The 17522-nt window shown below is 37.9% G+C and overlaps 1 protein-coding gene across 1 annotated transcript; it reads right to left on the reverse strand.

The window, feature by feature from the left end:
* Positions 1-3932: 3932 nt before the first annotated feature.
* On the reverse strand, positions 3933-15470 carry cd44b (CD44 molecule (IN blood group) b). Its single transcript, XM_026310534.2, has 8 exons — positions 15052-15470; positions 8712-8877; positions 8013-8155; positions 7820-7861; positions 6783-7067; positions 6101-6181; positions 5867-5945; positions 3933-5647 (listed from the first exon to the last, which is right to left on the reverse strand). Exons 1-8 carry the CDS (start codon positions 15395-15397, stop codon positions 5434-5436), a joined length of 1356 nt encoding a protein of 451 aa, XP_026166319.1. The 5' UTR covers positions 15398-15470; the 3' UTR covers positions 3933-5433.
* Positions 15471-17522: the final 2052 nt, after the last annotated feature.

Below are 17522 nucleotides of genomic sequence, written 5' to 3' on the forward strand. Positions count from 1 at the left end.
TCTTTTCCCAAAAATAACCTTATGATGCCAATTAACCAAAGTTAAATTACCATCAACCTAATTATTAGAACAAATGATAATAAAAAATGTACCAAGAAATAAAATTGTTGCACAATAGTATATAGAGCACAAACAAAGTGATAAAGCACAAATAAAGCCCAAATGTCACTGAAGACAATTATCAGTCAGTGGCATAATCAAAGTCATGCAAATTATCATTCCATGTTGATACTCGTAAGTGGGACAAAAAGATACTCAGGCTTGTATGGTATGTTTACTTCTCTTTAATCCTAAAATGTTTACTTATTTTTCACCTCAAGAAAATGTCCTCTTAACAGCACAACTTTGAAAATGGTGACATTTTACTACAAAGGCCTTTGTTGAAAGACAATAATGTAGGTTGTGATAATATGAGAATTTCCCAGCATCCAGCATGTACAATAAACTCACACACACACTTCAGTCTACATTCCAGCGGTTGAATGATCCTCAACCTGTGTACTATCTGAACGCACAGACAACGTTATTATTGAATGTTGACAGAAGAAACAGAGGAAGACATGTTGCAGCTGTCGGATGGATTCTTGGCTTGCACAAACAGGGACATAATACACTTTGGGGAGGCTTGCCAGCTTCTTCTTTAGCCAGACCTAAAAAGATAAACAATAGGCCTATGTGTTAGCCAACGGAGCTTAAGACTGTTTTCACAAACCCTAGATGCTGCAGCTGTGTGCCCATATTGGCAAGCAGACATTTGAGAAAGAACAGTTCAATGGACACATACAGTTAAACATGCATTATGCCAGAATGTTGCCAATTATCAGGTATTAAAATATATTCCTTTCATAGAACCAAATGGTGTTAAAACATCTGCAAACATACAAACAAACCTGGACTACTAGCTGTTTGTTTTTGTTTTTTTCTTCTTTTTCCTTAGCCTGTGTGAGTGAGACGATATGAGTGTGGATTTCATTTCTTTATCAGTATTGTGCCCTTCTCTCCTGTTATGTTTCTTTCATTTGTGCTTAATGACAGCCTTACTTGAAGATGTTCTCTTCAAACAAATGCCACCAACACATGCCAATTAAAGTAACACTAGCAAACCCTAACACAACACTTAGTGCAACACTGTCCTTTAGTTCCTGAAACACACACTCAGAAAGCATCTTTTACTTTGCTGCATACACTGCATAGACTCTTACACACCATCCACGCAAAAACAAGCATGCATGTACATCTGATTTCTACACATAGCATCACAAGTGGAAACTCTCAAACTCTGAAGATTACTACATTTATGATTATAATTATCAAGCCTCAGAGCTCTGATGCAGCCCTGATTTTTTGACCTTGTGATTTTCAGGAAGAAAAAAATCTCTCCAGTAAGGAGACAATGCAGACACTAGTGTCACCATTGGGGATTGAGTGTTTGACCACTATTATGTTCAAACTCACAGTTTTAGAAGCATGAATTAAATGAGATGACATTTCTTTTTTGCACCACTATCTTAAAAGCATGATATTTTAAAGTGCCTCCTTGCACTTTGTGTATATATTGTAGGTAACAGATTATTTTGTTTGTTTTGTTTTCATTGTTTTCTTTTGGGGAGCATTGAAATTGTATGTAGGAAAATAGTTTTATTGCTGTGACATTTTTAATGTAATCCTCTAGAAAAAAATACCATCTATGTCCTGAGTAAAAGTAGATTAGAAACAATGTATAGAGAGGAAATCGTGTAATAAGTTGCTTGTTTTTTATTCTCTAATAGCTGTTAACTAGCTGTTACTTACCTGTCACACACCAATATATAAATATCTTTGTTTTTTGTATCTAATGTAAGCGTTTTGAATGTTTGTTCCATGAAGATATAAGCAGTGGGCATTCATTTTCATTGTACATAAATAAATATATAATTGTTCTGTTCAGTGGCAATGCAGAAATCTTTCAGAAATTACAGTTATCCTGGAAGCAACACTGTTTGCATGAAGAATTGAAAGATAGAGAGTGAGAAAGACAGCCAGGGGACGTTTCTGGTTTGATCAAGGGGGGCAACATTAAATATTTTGATGGGAATTACTGTGATAAATTACGGAAAGGAGAGACAAATGAAGGACAAGTTCAAATTTGCCCTGTGTGTAAGACAGCATGAAGAATCAAACAAAGCCTAGTAGTTGATCTGAGTGAAGAACAAACATCAGAAGTATTCAAATGCCTGTCACGGTTTAAAGCAATATTCCTCAGGTGATTCATCTGAACCATTTTGTCTTTTCAGTGGAAAAAACTGGCTTTAGTCTCAGGCATCTTTGTTTCCCTGGTGCATGCACATTTAAAGCAGCAGAACATGGATATCTAGATGTTTTAGAGTCTGTGTTAGCCTCTCTATTGTGTCACATCTTCACGTTTCACCAAACTGTCGATTCAGTGCCACCAACATCATGGAGGTTCATTGAAATCCCCCTCAGTAAACTGCCTTTACTCCATATTGCCTTTTTTGTTTTCTACACAGAATCTACTGTATATGCACGCACAAACACCTGGAACATGCTGAGAAAAATGGTATTGATTACATGGAAAGTGATTGACACTTCAGGCTTGTTCTTTTCTACTGAAACGTGTGTTTTTGAAGAAAACAAAAACAACTTATAAGCAGAGCTGATAACCTGTCTCACTCCTGCCTACAATGTGCTTTCCTGATCTTACTTTTCTAGGCCTTCTCTGTAAAGTTGTTGTAATTTTGATGTAAAGGCAGAGCGTATGTGTAGGGAAGATACACTACCGAGAAAAAAAGACAATAAAAAAGTAATTCTTTCCTACATTGTTTCTACATATCAATAAGTGTTGTACCTTTGGTGTACATATACAAATATAACTAATAAATGTTGATTCATAACTAAATATTAGTTGTTTTTGTATTTTCTTACTGTCTTCACATAACTGGAATGCAAACACACACACACACAAATCCACACAAGTCAGTGTAATTATAGCTTTCAGACAGTCGGGATAAACAACTTTTACGGGTATATTATTCCAAAGTTGCAAAAATCCTAATGCAAAAGGCAAAATGGACAAAGCACTGCCAGTTGACTATTGTAAACATCTCCTCCTGTGTTATTTATGCTTTATCCCCAGAGTCACTAAGGAAATGTCATTGTCAGTGAATTTGAGGATGACACACATGCTAAGGACAAAGAACTCTGAAGACAATAGACCACTGTCATTGTCATTAGACCAGAGGACCACCTGATACACAAAGATAAAACACAAATCTGTGATGTGTCTGACACATTACACCATAAACTACTGTGAGTAAGACATTGTGCAACTGCTACAGATGATTTAGCAATAACAAAACTATCATCTTGAATCAATATCTGAGCAAAAACACTTGTCGGTCATCATGCTAGTTACAAACATGGCAAAAACAGTACATATTTGCTTTAAAAACCTTGGCATGGTTGGCAAAAAGCTGAAAACTAAAACACAAATAATGTGAATTTCTGAAGCACAATCAACGTTTCTTTCAGCTGGCTCAAAAAAACCTTTACCAAGCTAATGCAATAATCCAAAAATGATAAGCATGTATAACAGACACACAAATGATTTACTATTTATAAGTCATTTTGATGGCGTCATTATGCCTGAGCATCTTTCTCAAAGTTTTTAATAACTGAGCACATTGTATAGTAAATGCAAACTTAATAAGTAGTAATTATGATGCAATTTAACGCTGCATGGAAATATGCCACCTCTTTCTTTTTCTGCTGTTTTTGTTTTCTGTGTTAACATGTTCTCACATCACGACACCAGCACCATGGAAACTACACTTCCTCTTATGGGGGCAAAACAACCACCTTGCCTTAGCATTTACTTGCTCCCTTTTGTCTTCACACATACAGTAATCAGTGAGTGAACACCACATTCCAGCACATCGCTTTCTATACACATTTATTTTGTTCATATCTTCACAATTTTTTTTCATCTTTTGTTAATTTGTAATAAAACCTTCTACTAGCACATTTGCTACTTGTCCTGAAAATTAGTCATATAATAGCAGAAGCATAGAAAAATGTGTTTGCAATCACTGTAATTCAACTTTATATTGAAAAACAGAAAGAAAAGCTATCACACTGGGAATAATATTGATATGACACATGTATGATACATTTACCAGTAAGAAAAAGTGGGAAAAAAACTGTAGCATTTTTGTTTCCATGTATGAAATCACAGAGTGACTGATGCTTGGGAAAGCACACAGGCTTCGTTCGTCACAACATCCCCTCGGGAAGATAAAAACAATGTTGTAATGAATGCTTTCTTATTAGGAAACTTTCATATTGCTCTGTGTTTACAACACATAGGCCCCGCATTATCACATGCTTTTTTAGAAGGCTAAAGCTAAATTATGGATGCTATACAAACAGCTGACTTATACAACATCCACTACACTGCAAAATCCATGTTTACTACAGAGATGCTGTTTTAATTAAATAATGTTCAAAATGACACATTCATTTAATAAAGGGGTTACACAGCCCCATTCCACCAAAAAAAAAAAAAAAAAAACAAACCCAAAAACAAATAAGCACTAGCAGCTATTGCTAAGGCATTTCCAAACCAAATAGTTTATATACAGATACGAAGAAAAAGGGAATCACTGCTGCTTAAATTAAAAGAGTGACATCCACAGTTTTCTTGAAAATGAAAACAACCAACTTCCAGTCCACAGGCAATGTTTGAAATATATACAAGATTTCAATAGGCAAACAAATAAAGTAACATCATACACATGGAAAACATTAAGTGATGTTTGCTTAAAATTTCTTTTTTGTGTCTGTCTCAAAAAAAAAAAGAAATCATCACTGTTTTCATCATATTTTTGTTTTACTTATGTCCTATTTGGGCTCAAAAGCCCTGCATGTTATGATTAACCATTCATATAAAAAAGAGACCCATAAGTAATCACTATGTTCTTCACAAATTAGACCTTTACCACCAAAGCTCCATTTAAAACCCACAGCTCTCCAGCCACAGCAGCAACAAAGCATACAACCTCACAAACACAAAGAACAGACACAAACATTCACACACCCTGCATATACCCAATGCATATACCCACCATGCATCTCACTCATCAGTCCTAACAAAAAACACATACCTGACACACAAACTGCTGCATACGTTGGTTTGAAAGACCAAGAGGCTACAGCTTCAGATCCAATACTGTGTATTTGTACTTCAGTTAGACAATTCTTCTCAGTACCACATGCATACACCCTTACTCAGTGTTCACTCAGTGCAGACCACCAAAGCAGTTATAACCCCAGTGTATGGAGCCCCATCCCCCGCCCATCTTCTTTCCCAAATATCTCCTCACTCTATCCTTCCTTCCTTCCCCTTGACTTTTTACTCGCTCTCTCCACACTTCTCTCTCATGCCAGCTGTTCTTTATCTGGCGACTCCTCTAGCGTGATGGTAGTGAACTCCTCTGTGTTGCCGTTCTCCTGGATCTTCTCTGTGCTCATGAGGGTCACCATCTCCTGCTCTCTCTCCTGGGCTTTGGAGCTGGATGATGCTGCTGCTGCTCCATTCCCCTCGCCACTGTCTTTGGTTGTGATCATCAGGGTCTGTCGTTGGCCGCACAAGCTGCAAAAGCGCATTTGCACACATTTATTTATTGTTGATGTTTTCTGCCAACCCTCAGTCTGCAGCAAAATATGTGAAAATTGGAACATTGACTATTGCGTACTGTGCACAGCAAGACAGAGAAACATAGAGGAATGTTAACGTCCAAAATGCGCAACATGACAGCAGTTTTATTGTAAAATAATAATAATAATAATAAAAAAGCAATCAGGGTCATACCTTTTTCTTTTGGCAACAGCTATACATACAAGAAGTATAGCCACAATTGCCAGAATTAATAGAGTGATCACCAACCAGTCTGGAGGGAGAAATAACAAGCCATAAATGAACAAACTTAAGTTAAATAATGAGTGGATTCAAATAGAAGTGTGCTGCTTTTCACAACATGATCTTATTTGAGTACAATCACTATAGACTTGTTGGAGGTATGTGTGAAGTAACATGGCTGCTCACTCAGTGAACTATTGCTCTCCTGCTGTCCAGACTTAGGCACAGTGGGACCATAGACGTGTCCATTAGTTGGTTGTTGTGGAACTGCTTGTCAATGAAACAAAGTACAAACATTTAATGTTATATACAAGTTATTGAATAACATCATTCAACATGTAAGCATAGGTGCAAATATTCAATATAGGCCTATATTCATATGTATCACTGAAGCACAGAGGCTTTCACTTTAAAGTTATGCTTATATGAGCTAGATAGCTGGTTGATCATTTTTAGATTTGGCATGTTTGCTGAATACACTGACCCTGACTGTAATTCTCCTTAGAGACACTGAAAAAAACCACTAAGACATATTTCAGAACAAATACAGCTCCACAGCTCAAACTAACACAAGGGGGCATCGTGTGATTTGAAAGTTGTTTCATTCATCCAAAAACCTGTCATGTCTGCTTTTTAAAAATGTCTGCATGTAATTTTCTATAATTACATTTATGAAACAGAAGTGAGATCACCTGAACCTTTTAATATAACACCACAGGGCTTTATTGCCGGGCTAATAAGCAGGAATACATTATATTGTCTGGCGTTGCTATTTAATTCAAATCCTGCTACTTCAGTAAGCTGTACTTATACTCTTATACTTGTTTTTGATCAAGTTGTGTCTTGGTAAAGTTTTGATTTTTCTTACACTCTGTTGTGGTGTAATCTTTGCTCTCATTCTGTTCATCCTTTTCACTGGAAGGGTGTTTTTCTTCTGGCTCTCCGACAGGGGCCATCGGAGAAGCTTCTTTGTCCTCAGGGGTAGTTGGTACCATCCCTGATCCGGTAGGATGGTCAAACTCTTCAACAGTTAAATTTGAATCCATAGTGCGGTTTTCATCCACATCAAGATCTGCCATGGCAGTAGTAATGTGTCCCTCAGGAGCTACAGTGGGGCCACTCTGACTATCAGATGAATCCTCAGGTTTTGCTTCTGGAGTACATTGATATCATGTTAATGTTACAGTATGATCCTTTTTATGCCATTGTGGTATGGTAACAATAACATTAGGATGCATGCATAATAGAATGTCTATCATAATGAGAAATCTACCAGCATGCATAATAATATAATACAATGCTTATGCAGAGATAATATACACAAATAGTTGAAGTTAATTTATTGAACACAGGAAACAGAGAGATAACCTGTGAAAGAAAATGGCATCTTTGGGCTGGTATATAAACACAGAGCACAACATGAGTCATATCCTGCTCAATGCGCTCTATATTTGGTATCAAATCACCACACGAGTATATTCTGTTCTGTAATTTCAATATTGTGATGGTTTGGGCTAACCATATAGGGTGCCTCAACTCATGTGCTGCAGCTGATGGCTGAGGACCATGTGGTGTGGTTTAGGTGGTTTCACTTATTTTGCTTTGCTTACACTGATTCAGATCATTATGCAGAAGATTTTGTGCGCCATGATATATGAGTTTGAATGTCTAAATGATTTCTCTGTCAACTCCACAGCCTCCAAATGTGAATAAATTCACCTGCATAGTCTGAACCTTTTTAACATTAACATCCTTGTCAACTTTGAATTCATCATGTATATTTCATATATATCATATTTCAGTATGTTTTGTGACACAAACAGCTTACACATTAGCATGTATACTGCATTTTTGAACTTTGAGCTTTTAGTTATTATTAAACATAGATGTGTATATTGTACTAACCTTTTTTTATAAACTCTTTGGTACAGTTCTTCCCAGGCCCAGCTACACATGGGGGAACATGAAATAGACATTACCATAATTGAGAAGGAAATAACAAAAGGTTTAGGAGACATATAAAGTTGACATTTGACCAATATCATCTTTGGATCTGACAGATAAAGTGAAACTTATTATTTCCTGTGGATGTCGTCACCTTGGTCGTCATAGCAGTAGGCATCAAATAGATCCTCAACCTTTACACGTGAATTAATAATGAATCCAGTCATGCTCTTTGAACAGTTTTCATGTGCAGTGTGTCTGAGAATGGCAGTGCTCGCATTGTTCATCCAGCCGTTCCTGAACAGACACAACAACGTTATTATTAGAAGACACAATTTGACACAGCCTTGAGACATTTGTTCTATGTCCAAAAAGCCTGGACTGAACACATTATATACATACATACATTCTTCTACCTCAAGTACTTTTCACTGCAGAAGTAGAGACAAACACATTTGTCAGTTGATGGTTTCCTTTTTTCAAAATTTTTTCAGTGGCTATGACTAATGTGATGGCAACACCATCTTGTAACACTGGAAGATCTTTTTCCTCTTTTCTGTGTTTTCACCTCACATTGATAGTGAGCAGGTTCACTTGGGGGGTGTAACTATGATTTCAGTGTACAAATAAAAACACTGTCTTTTAGAAGGTAAAATATGATAAATGATGTAAGAGTGCCAAAGTCATGGCAAGACTTTGAGAAAAGTTTCATCACAAACGTCCATATACATTCCTCATGTCATATAACATATCTAAAAAGTTATAAAACCATTTTAACAAGTCTTCAGTTAAAAAAAACTGTCAACTGTCAACAGCATTTAATACAAATAATTGTTAAAACTAGTGGTTTCACCTGCAGGTTTCCATCTCTTTATCATAAGCTTTCATGACTTGGTCTGGACTTGCAAAGATGCTCTCTTCCTGCTCACACACCTTTTCAGCCATGTCAAAGCTCAGGCTGTGCCGGTGTGCTCCCTGAACAATAAATACCCCAGCAATGCTGCAACTGCGTAAATTCACTGTAGGAAAGAAGAGAGGAAAATATACAATAGGTTAAGTGCTTTACAGAATTCATCATCATTTAGATACAACGTATGGGGATGGAAATATCCTGCAGCTTACAGGAGTTTGTCATTGCTTTGTCAGTGTTTTTCTACTGAAGCACTTGAAATTATAAGCCCAAATTATTTTTAGCTAGTATTACAATGAAAATTGGAGGTAAGGTGTCTTATCACAGATCATCTATGTCTTCTTGAGAACTGTAGGAGCAAATAGGCTAATTGTTAATAAGCAGTAAATGAAATAGTGCACATAGCTGTTCTAGTTGAACATTGTTGTTTTCAGAATTGTATATGGGTGGAGTTCAAGAGTGCAGGAAGACAGAAGGTGAGAAAAAACAGTAGACTGAAGATAAAATCAAACAGTCCTTCTCACGACCTTCAGCTAGTGTGTGTGGTGTGTCACTATTTGCACCAGCTCTCATGTTTCACCTGTCCCACTGGACCTTTGTTGTGACCAGTGGAGGACGAGACATGTTTGCTGACAGAGCAATTTCACTTGAATGTAAAAGCAGGGGTTCTCTTTCCAAACCAGCCCAGGGGCCATGGCTAAAAGGATGTTACAGTAAAAATAGGAAATATACATTAAATCCTCTATTACATATATACATATTTTGAGAAAAGTTTAATGAGAACATTTTCACTGTGGTGTTTTTGCTCACCTCTGCACTCATATGTGTAACAGAAAATGAGCCAGTGCCATATTGTATTCATTTTGATATTAAGTTTGTAAATTTCAATTATCTTGGTCCACACTGTGTCATGACTCTACAGTGGTTATGACTCACAAGATTATAAACCAGTGTTCAATTGTGTTTGTGTGCTGGTGCATCTGAGATCTGACTGTTTGCACACCTGCATGCAGGGGGGAATTTGGACTTTATTGCTGGTATAGCAAAGACAAACAGAGAGTAAGGACAGAAAACAAGAGAAAAGGAGAGAAAAGGGGAATGTGAAAGTGAAATGAGAGTTGAGGTCAGGCTTTCCTATTAGAGCAGCTGGGCAACTCTCTATGTTAAAACTCCCTTCCTTTTAGGTTCTCTGCACCCAAACTTTGCAGTCTCCTTGGTTTCAACTCCATTAGGTGACAATGGAGTCTTTGGACGAGTCAGTCTCTTAGAATAGCAGGCTTCTGGACTGTATAAACACACCATTCCCGCTGCATACTAATGATTATGCTTCAGATTCATGACAGTCTCCTTTTCATGTCATTGATGATAGGCTGTGCTTTCTTTGATCTCTCTGGGCAGGTTTGCAAGGGCAGGACTTGTTTTTTACCCTTTTACTTTCAGGGGCAGTGTGCCATGTGGCAGCATGTGTTGAGGTTCGTTCAGGTGTGTGTGTGTGTGTAAGTGTGTGGGTGTGTGTGTGTGTGTGTGTGTGTGGGGGGGGGGGGGGGGGGGGGGGGGGGACTGAAAGAACTGAAAGTGCCTTAGAAAACAAGTGTTGGCTGCCATTAGCAGCAGAAAGCTCAACTTCCTGCTGCTGCTAGTCCTGTGTTTACTCATAACAGCCAGTGGAGAAGTGGGGCTGGGGGATTTTTTAAAATCACATTTAATCTTTTAGAAGTCAGATTTCTCTGCAACAAGGAAATAAACCTGGCCACAAAATTACCGGTTACAATATGGGAATTTCTGAACATTTATGTGAACATTGTGAACATTGTGTGTTTTACTTAGACGTGTGTATTTAGATGTTCTGTTGGGTTATAAGTGTCTGTGGGGATAACTTCAGTATACAAGACTTTTCATTTAAGTAGAAATAACTGTTTGTTTTCACTGTACTTCATCATTTATAAGCTGTAGTTCAGTTCAGGATACAATATGAAAAATGAGCAGTTAGTTGCTAAACAGTGTACTTCCTTTTTTCTGAGACTGAACAGGATTGAGCAATGTGTAATACTGTACATAACATGTGACTTCTATGTGAGTATGTACAGGAGGCACACAACATTCAATATAATGTAATCCTATATAACAACACAAAACACTGCAAAACTGGAACTGATTTCATTTCTGTCAAAGTGTGTTACACCAAGTGTGGAAAAATGTTATTTAAAGGTAAAAAGTAAAACGCAGCATTACAAACTGGGGTATTATGTTTTTGTCTTTGTTCACGGCTGGAAGCTCAGCAATTACCATGCACACATACACAGAATCATATATGGTCTTCCTGAACAAGTGTGATGTGGCTGCTGAGTGAACTTTCACAACTGTCACCATGGTAGCACATTAAAACAAGCCCCAAACAGATGCAGCACACATATTGGGTTCAGCATGAATAGTACAGATAAACTAAAAACCTTCATATCTGTGGTGCTTGTGGTGGTAAAGGAATTTACTTTTGTTTGTGTTTAACCAACATAGGATATGAAACCCACAAGTACTGAGCAGTTTACTGAAGTGAATTTCTCATTGTGCGCATGGCTGTTTTCAGCATTTTGGTTAAAATGATGTGTTAAGCTTCAACAGGGTTTAGGGTTGTTTCATATAGTGCAAAATATCTTTTACTAAACCTCCATGGAAATTTTCTCACATGAACATTTCTTGTCTATAGGGGAGGGGGAACCATTTAAAAAGCACTGCGGAAACAGCATTTCACATAGGCTCCTATGCACTATGGATTACATTATACAATCTTCCAGTGATGTATAACTTCAGAAGGAATTTTATATGAAAAACAGGTTGTGAGGATTAACTGCAAACAGCCATACTTTTTTAGGCTGTGGTTGTAGAATAACCCAAATTGGATGAGAAATATTACTTATAAATGGCTTTTTACTAATGTATTACACAAATGATTTATAAATGCCAATGATGCCAAAAATGACTACTTAAAACTCTATATACAATAAAGAAAAAGTAGTAAATGGATGTGTTTTCTTTTGTCTATCCCTCTTTGTTTCTAAGTACAAAGTACAAAATTTGAAACTGACTTTGAAACTAACTGTCCAAACAAGTACAAAAAATGACTGAAATGAAATCTTAGGCCTGAGGGCAAAACTCTACAGATAAGTATGTGGCCTGTCCCATGATGTTTCTCTCCCAGAAGGCTAAGCTGACCAAGTCAGACATCTCATGACTCATACTTGCATACTGACAGTACACCACACATGGATACACGAAAAGATGGCTTATTATACATTTTGTGTTCGTAAAAGAATTCATGTGCACCATCATAATGGCGTTTGAATGATAGTTGAGTTGAGTGAAAAGTAGGTGCCAGAGTGTCTAAAACACTGTACATCCAAAGAATATTCTGCAAACAAAATATCAATGAGCACTAAAGAGCTCCTCTTTCAAAGCAATTCAGAGGTGGTAGTTGCTGGTGTGGTTTTTGTCTCATATCATTTCCATGAATAAATTCTGCTTGTGTAAGCCCCAGCATCTGGACCCTTACTGTAGTATATTATGTATTAAGTGCTACTGATGTAAACATTACTTACCTTACATTAATTACCCCTGGCACTAAGCTGCATACTAAAGGCCAATTTGCCTATGCACTGATTACTTCTCATCTTTTGTCATATTGGTGCTTGCTTTCTTGTTTTTTGACTTTTTCATGTTGGTCAGGAAAATACAACAAACAATAGAGCTCTTCTTGTTGTCATGAGTTCATCATGTTTTATAGTGTGCATGCCTGTAACATGGCCACATACACACAGGCCTACCCCCAAGTGCAATATGAATAAAAGTGCATCATCTGATATCCATCTGCACAGCTAATTCTTGACAAGAAAGCTAATTATTTTGGCTAGTCCTCTTAACAGCAGTGTTGTTTTAACCTGTTACATTTAGTCACTGCAGTCTTGGATTTTCAAAACTATGTAATAAGGAGTAGAAAATCTGAGTGTTCTTTTTTGTCCAAACATGCACTCTTTGTCTTTTAAATTAAAGTGTAATCCAGTATAATCCTCTGTTATTCTTGATGATACAGTGACTTTGGAAAGTTCTTGTGCAGGAGGGTGTGCGTACATTATGGAGCTCTTGATGAGCAGTTTTCCCAGGGACACAAAGACTTTACTGTATATAAGGAGGGAAACCAGACAGTGGGAGTGCAGATAAGAAGCCTGAAATCTACAAAATGTTTTTAAAAAGAAATTAAATGGTTTAACAGCTAAAAAAGATAAACCACCACTTAAATATGAGGAATCATACACCATTTAAGGCCAAATCGGTTTCGAAGACATTGGCTAAAGAAGAGAAAATAGAAAAAAAAGAAGAAGAAGAAAAAAAAAAGAGAGGAGTCATACAGGGTACTGTTGCAGGGCCATTTTTCTTTCAGGGTGGTTGGCTTGTAAAGAAGGGTATAGTGGTAGAGGAGGCAAACGTGTGTGAGTCTCAGGTGGCAGGACTCAGATCCCATACATGTACAGTACAATCCCTCTTTGTCAGGGCCCAGTTTCAGTCCATGGTGGCCCCTGATCACCCTTTACCTTGAAACATGACATGGTTGCATGCAGGAGGTGGTGTTACGCCCAGGAGGCAAATATGGCCACATTTCCAACAGTAAGGTAAATTTGAGTGCATGCATTTTTATGTGAATTTTTGTGTGTGTGTGCGTGGGTGTGTATGTGTGATAGAGACAGAAAGAGGACAAGGAAGAAGCAGAATTCAGAATTGTGGCCATTCTGTTTTTGCCGTAGCAGGAAAATCTGCACTTGCTGTTTACAGAGGAATCTCAAAAGATACAAGAGTGCTGAGGTTAAGCATCAGATAAAACAACGAGACCTGGATGTATTGACAGCTGTGTTGATCATTATGAGTAACAGATAAATGCTTTTAAAACTCCCACATGGTGGTGGAGACAAGAAACTGACAAATTACCAAATTTGTAAGGCCTCTTGGTAGTAACGCTTAATATTGTAATCCACTGAATTGCTGAAAGCAGAACTAAATATGAATTATTCCAAATTTGATTTTGATTACATTCCTTGCAAATATGCAGTTATGTACAGATGTAAATTGATGAGATTTATGAAATGAACTACTGGATAAAACTTATTTCAATGACTGTCAGCTATGTTCAGTCCCTAATGTACACATTAGAGATACCAGCTATCAACTATATTCAAATAACTGTTTTTTTCTGCACAGTTTTTACTGAACTATAGATCATAAAGGTTTTTAATAGGTATACAGACAGCATATAAAAATATTATCCATAGATCTGGCCTGAACACAAGCCCTGCTTTTAATTATGTATTCCAGGAGAAACAGACACTCTGGTTGAAGGTTCGACAACATCTGCCGGAAACTTTTCACTTGACTCCAGTTGCTTTTAACACTCAAACTTGGAGATTCACTAGGTTCATTAGTGCTTTCCCCTGAAGAAAGCCAACATGTTAAAGCAGTGGGGGGGGGGGGGGGGTGCATAGAGTGTACATAGACACTGCCAATGTAGTCTCTTATTTTCCTGTTTGATTACCTGTTTATTACCTGTTTTTTTTTTTTGAACCAATTTCACCTCTAGATATACAATATACCATTCCGAGCAACAAATCCAGTCTAAACCTTCTACGGAAAGCACATGTGAAACTGAAAGAGACAAAAAGAAGAGAGGGAGACAATGGAGGAAGAAAAGCTAGAGCGATTGCTGAACATCCTTTGTGTCAGAGAATAAAGCATTAAGCATGGCAGCAAATATCCCAGCTGTAGCAGCAAAAACAACAGAAATTTCAATTCCTCTGTTTCTGCTTTTTCTAACTGAAAAAGCAGGAATGCTTTAAAAACTAGCCCGATCACCCAAAACCCTGATAAATAAGATTCACTTCTCAGCTTGTGAATGCATGTGAGACAGAGTGAGCAAAGGCGCCTGTCTCCTTTGTGTCTATCAGGAGTCTCAGACTGCCAGACGCTGGTGTAGCACACGCTCTCTTGCCGGCATCCACTCATCCATCCTACATGCAGCAGCAGAGCACAGCTTCTTTCTTTCACTGTCTTGCCTTTACATAAACGGTCACTCAAATTCTCAACAGGAATCAGCAGGTGAAAAAATAACAGTACTGTCTGGTTCTAAAGTCTGGCAACAAAGGAGGGCTGTCAGACAGACAGCCAGGCACAATATAAGGAGAATAAAATAACAAAGCATCTCAAACAAATACCCATCCACTGGGTGAAAGCATTGTCCTCTCACCTTGAAGTTGATCCGACCTGGAAGAGGCCAGTAATCCAAAGGTGAGCCCCAAGAGAAAAGTCCACATCTTGGGTAAAGCGTCTGGCAGTGGCTGGGTGAGTAGCTGGGAGTAAAGGTGTATAACAGTTCTGGTGTGGTCTTTCCTCTGCCAGGAGTGACGGGGTGTGTGTCTTTGTGTGTGAAAGAGAGAGCGAATGAATGAGTGAGAGCAGTAAAAAAAAAAGAGGAGAAACCGAGTTGTGTGGAGGGAGTTGCTGTGAGTGTCTGGGGTTGCTGGAGCTGAGTCAGACTTTGCCTTAACTTTTCTATTCTCTGCCTGAGAGGCACAGAGGCTAGTGGCACACATGCAGGAGGGAAACTGCGGTTCATGTGAGCACACACCCTTCTGCCTCTCCCACTTGCCCCACCTCCCCTACTGCCCCACCTCATACAGCCTCTTTTCCTCTTTTGCAATTTCTCTATTCTCTTCCTCCTTCTACAGTTTGTAATGGACAAGAAGGTGATCTCTTGGGCTGTCTGGCTGCTTATTCTTGTCTCGCTCATTCCCAGCCTTCCTCACTCCCTGTCTCTCACAACCCCCACCACTCCTCTTTTCATGTTTCTGACAGGAACAGTTTCTGCGAGCCCATCTGGTCTTTTGTCTGCCTCTCTTGCTGTATGTCTCAGTGTGATCCTGTGCCGTCAACTGAAATTTCATAGAGCCACTCCTCATTTCTGAGTTTTCATAGCTCTAATACAAAACAAATTGAAAAGTTGCTTTTACAACTCTGTTTTTACCTGTCTTGATCTCATTGCACTGAGTGGACAACATACATAAATTCATCAGAAGAAATATAACCCCCCACTTACTGTCCAAATAAATGACAAAAATAATGGTCTTGAAAACCCCGTAATTTAGAACCATTCTCTGTGCTATCTGTGTGTTTTCAGCAACTAGAGAGAGAGGCATTTTCCACTCCCATCATGAGAAATTTGTCTCCACTCTTACCTCAGGTTTAACATTTCACTTCGCCAGATGCCAAATGGAGACATCTCAAGTTCCCAGGATCCTCCCAACGGCAACATATCTTGTGTTATTTGCATGTGATGTGTGCAATATTTCAAATAAATGACTGTGTAAAGAAAGAATGACTGCTTGTCTGTAATTCTGTAACTTCCTCACCTACCAAACATAAACAAAGTAAAATAGCTCAGCTTGACCGGTAACTGTAGTCATGGGAACCGCACTCAGATAAACTGATGTGACCTGTCCCTTCAATTGATCACAGCTATGACGCTCAACAGCTTATGGCACTTCAGAACATTTTCAGCTCATTTGGGAAAACTGGGACTTTTGGGATAATTGGGTTAAAACCACTTTAGTGCAATAGGTGAAAAGTGCCCGACTTAACATATATGTTTGAATTATGCTACTAATAATTATGTTCAGAGTAATTTAAGCTTCTACATGGTTGTATGCAAGTTCATCAAACTATAATAACATATAACATGATTGTTTTTTATATGCATACTTTATATATATTTTTGATGAGGCATATTGACCCCACTTACCCAATCTGACCTGCTCTCTGCAGTGTTTAATTAAGCAAGATGGATGCATTGCAGTTTATCTGTCATATGAGATCAGAGTTCTGATATTAGGTGCTGTTTTCAGCAGTTCTTTAAAGACCATTTTAATGAGCACTCCTATGAAAAGTATTGAGTCTGGTGTAGAAAGAGTGGAATGAAACAAAATAAGTGTAAATTAACAAGATTATGAAATCAACTTAGTTCACAGTGCCATGAGTTAAATGCTAAAACTCAATGTGCTAACATGTTTAAAATAACAGTGCTAATGTATTGATTTTAAGCAGATGTAACATTTAATATAATGGCACTGAATTAAAAGGTAAAAGCTTACTAAGATCATTACAGTGTACCCAAAGAAGACTGTGAATGTCTGCAATACATTTCATATGTAATCCATTGTGTGGTACTTCAGACAACTCCATTGTGTGATACTTCAGACAATTCAACTTCAAACAACTTGATGGTGGAGCTACAGGGAAGATGAGGGGATTATCAAATGTATTAGGAAACACTGTGTGGGTGACATGAAATATCAGTACCAAATTTAACGACAATTTGTTGAGCTGGGTTGTTCAGTCTAGACAAAGTTGTTGGACCAACCAATATTCCTAAAGGCACAGTGGCTTAATATGATGTAATAAACTTTAACATAAAAACTGCCATCAGAGTCCTAATCATAATCCCTATCACACAGACACCGATCTGTGTGCATCTCAACAAATATGCAGAGAAAGGAATAACTGAAACTCAAATTGATAAGAATGTAATCCTTATAGATCTCTATGACTAAACCCTCATCTTCCTTAAGCCTGGAGGCTGATCTGGGGCAAACCAGTAATCAGAGTGTTAGGCCTAGTGATCTTCTAAGCGTCTATGAAAAACAGAGCATAAATTTAAGAATG

The sequence above is a fragment of the Mastacembelus armatus genome, chromosome 6 (assembly GCF_900324485.2).
Source record: "Mastacembelus armatus chromosome 6, fMasArm1.2, whole genome shotgun sequence".
NCBI classification, from domain to species: Eukaryota; Metazoa; Chordata; class Actinopteri; order Synbranchiformes; family Mastacembelidae; genus Mastacembelus; species Mastacembelus armatus.

What these genes read in the sequence shown, in the direction of transcription:
- cd44b (XM_026310534.2), bottom strand. Translation starts at nt 15,397, where the DNA reads ATGTGTGCCACTAGCCTCTGTGCCTCTCAGGCAGAGAATAGAAAAGTT. An exon ending in AAAGAGATGGAAACCTGCAG is followed by an intron (nt 8,156 to 8,711) that starts GTGAAACCACTA and finishes GTGTCTGTTCAG; the next exon opens with GAACGGCTGGATGAACAATG. An exon ending in CTACTGCTATGACGACCAAG is followed by an intron (nt 7,862 to 8,012) that starts GTGACGACATCC and finishes CCCCATGTGTAG; the next exon opens with CTGGGCCTGGGAAGAACTGT.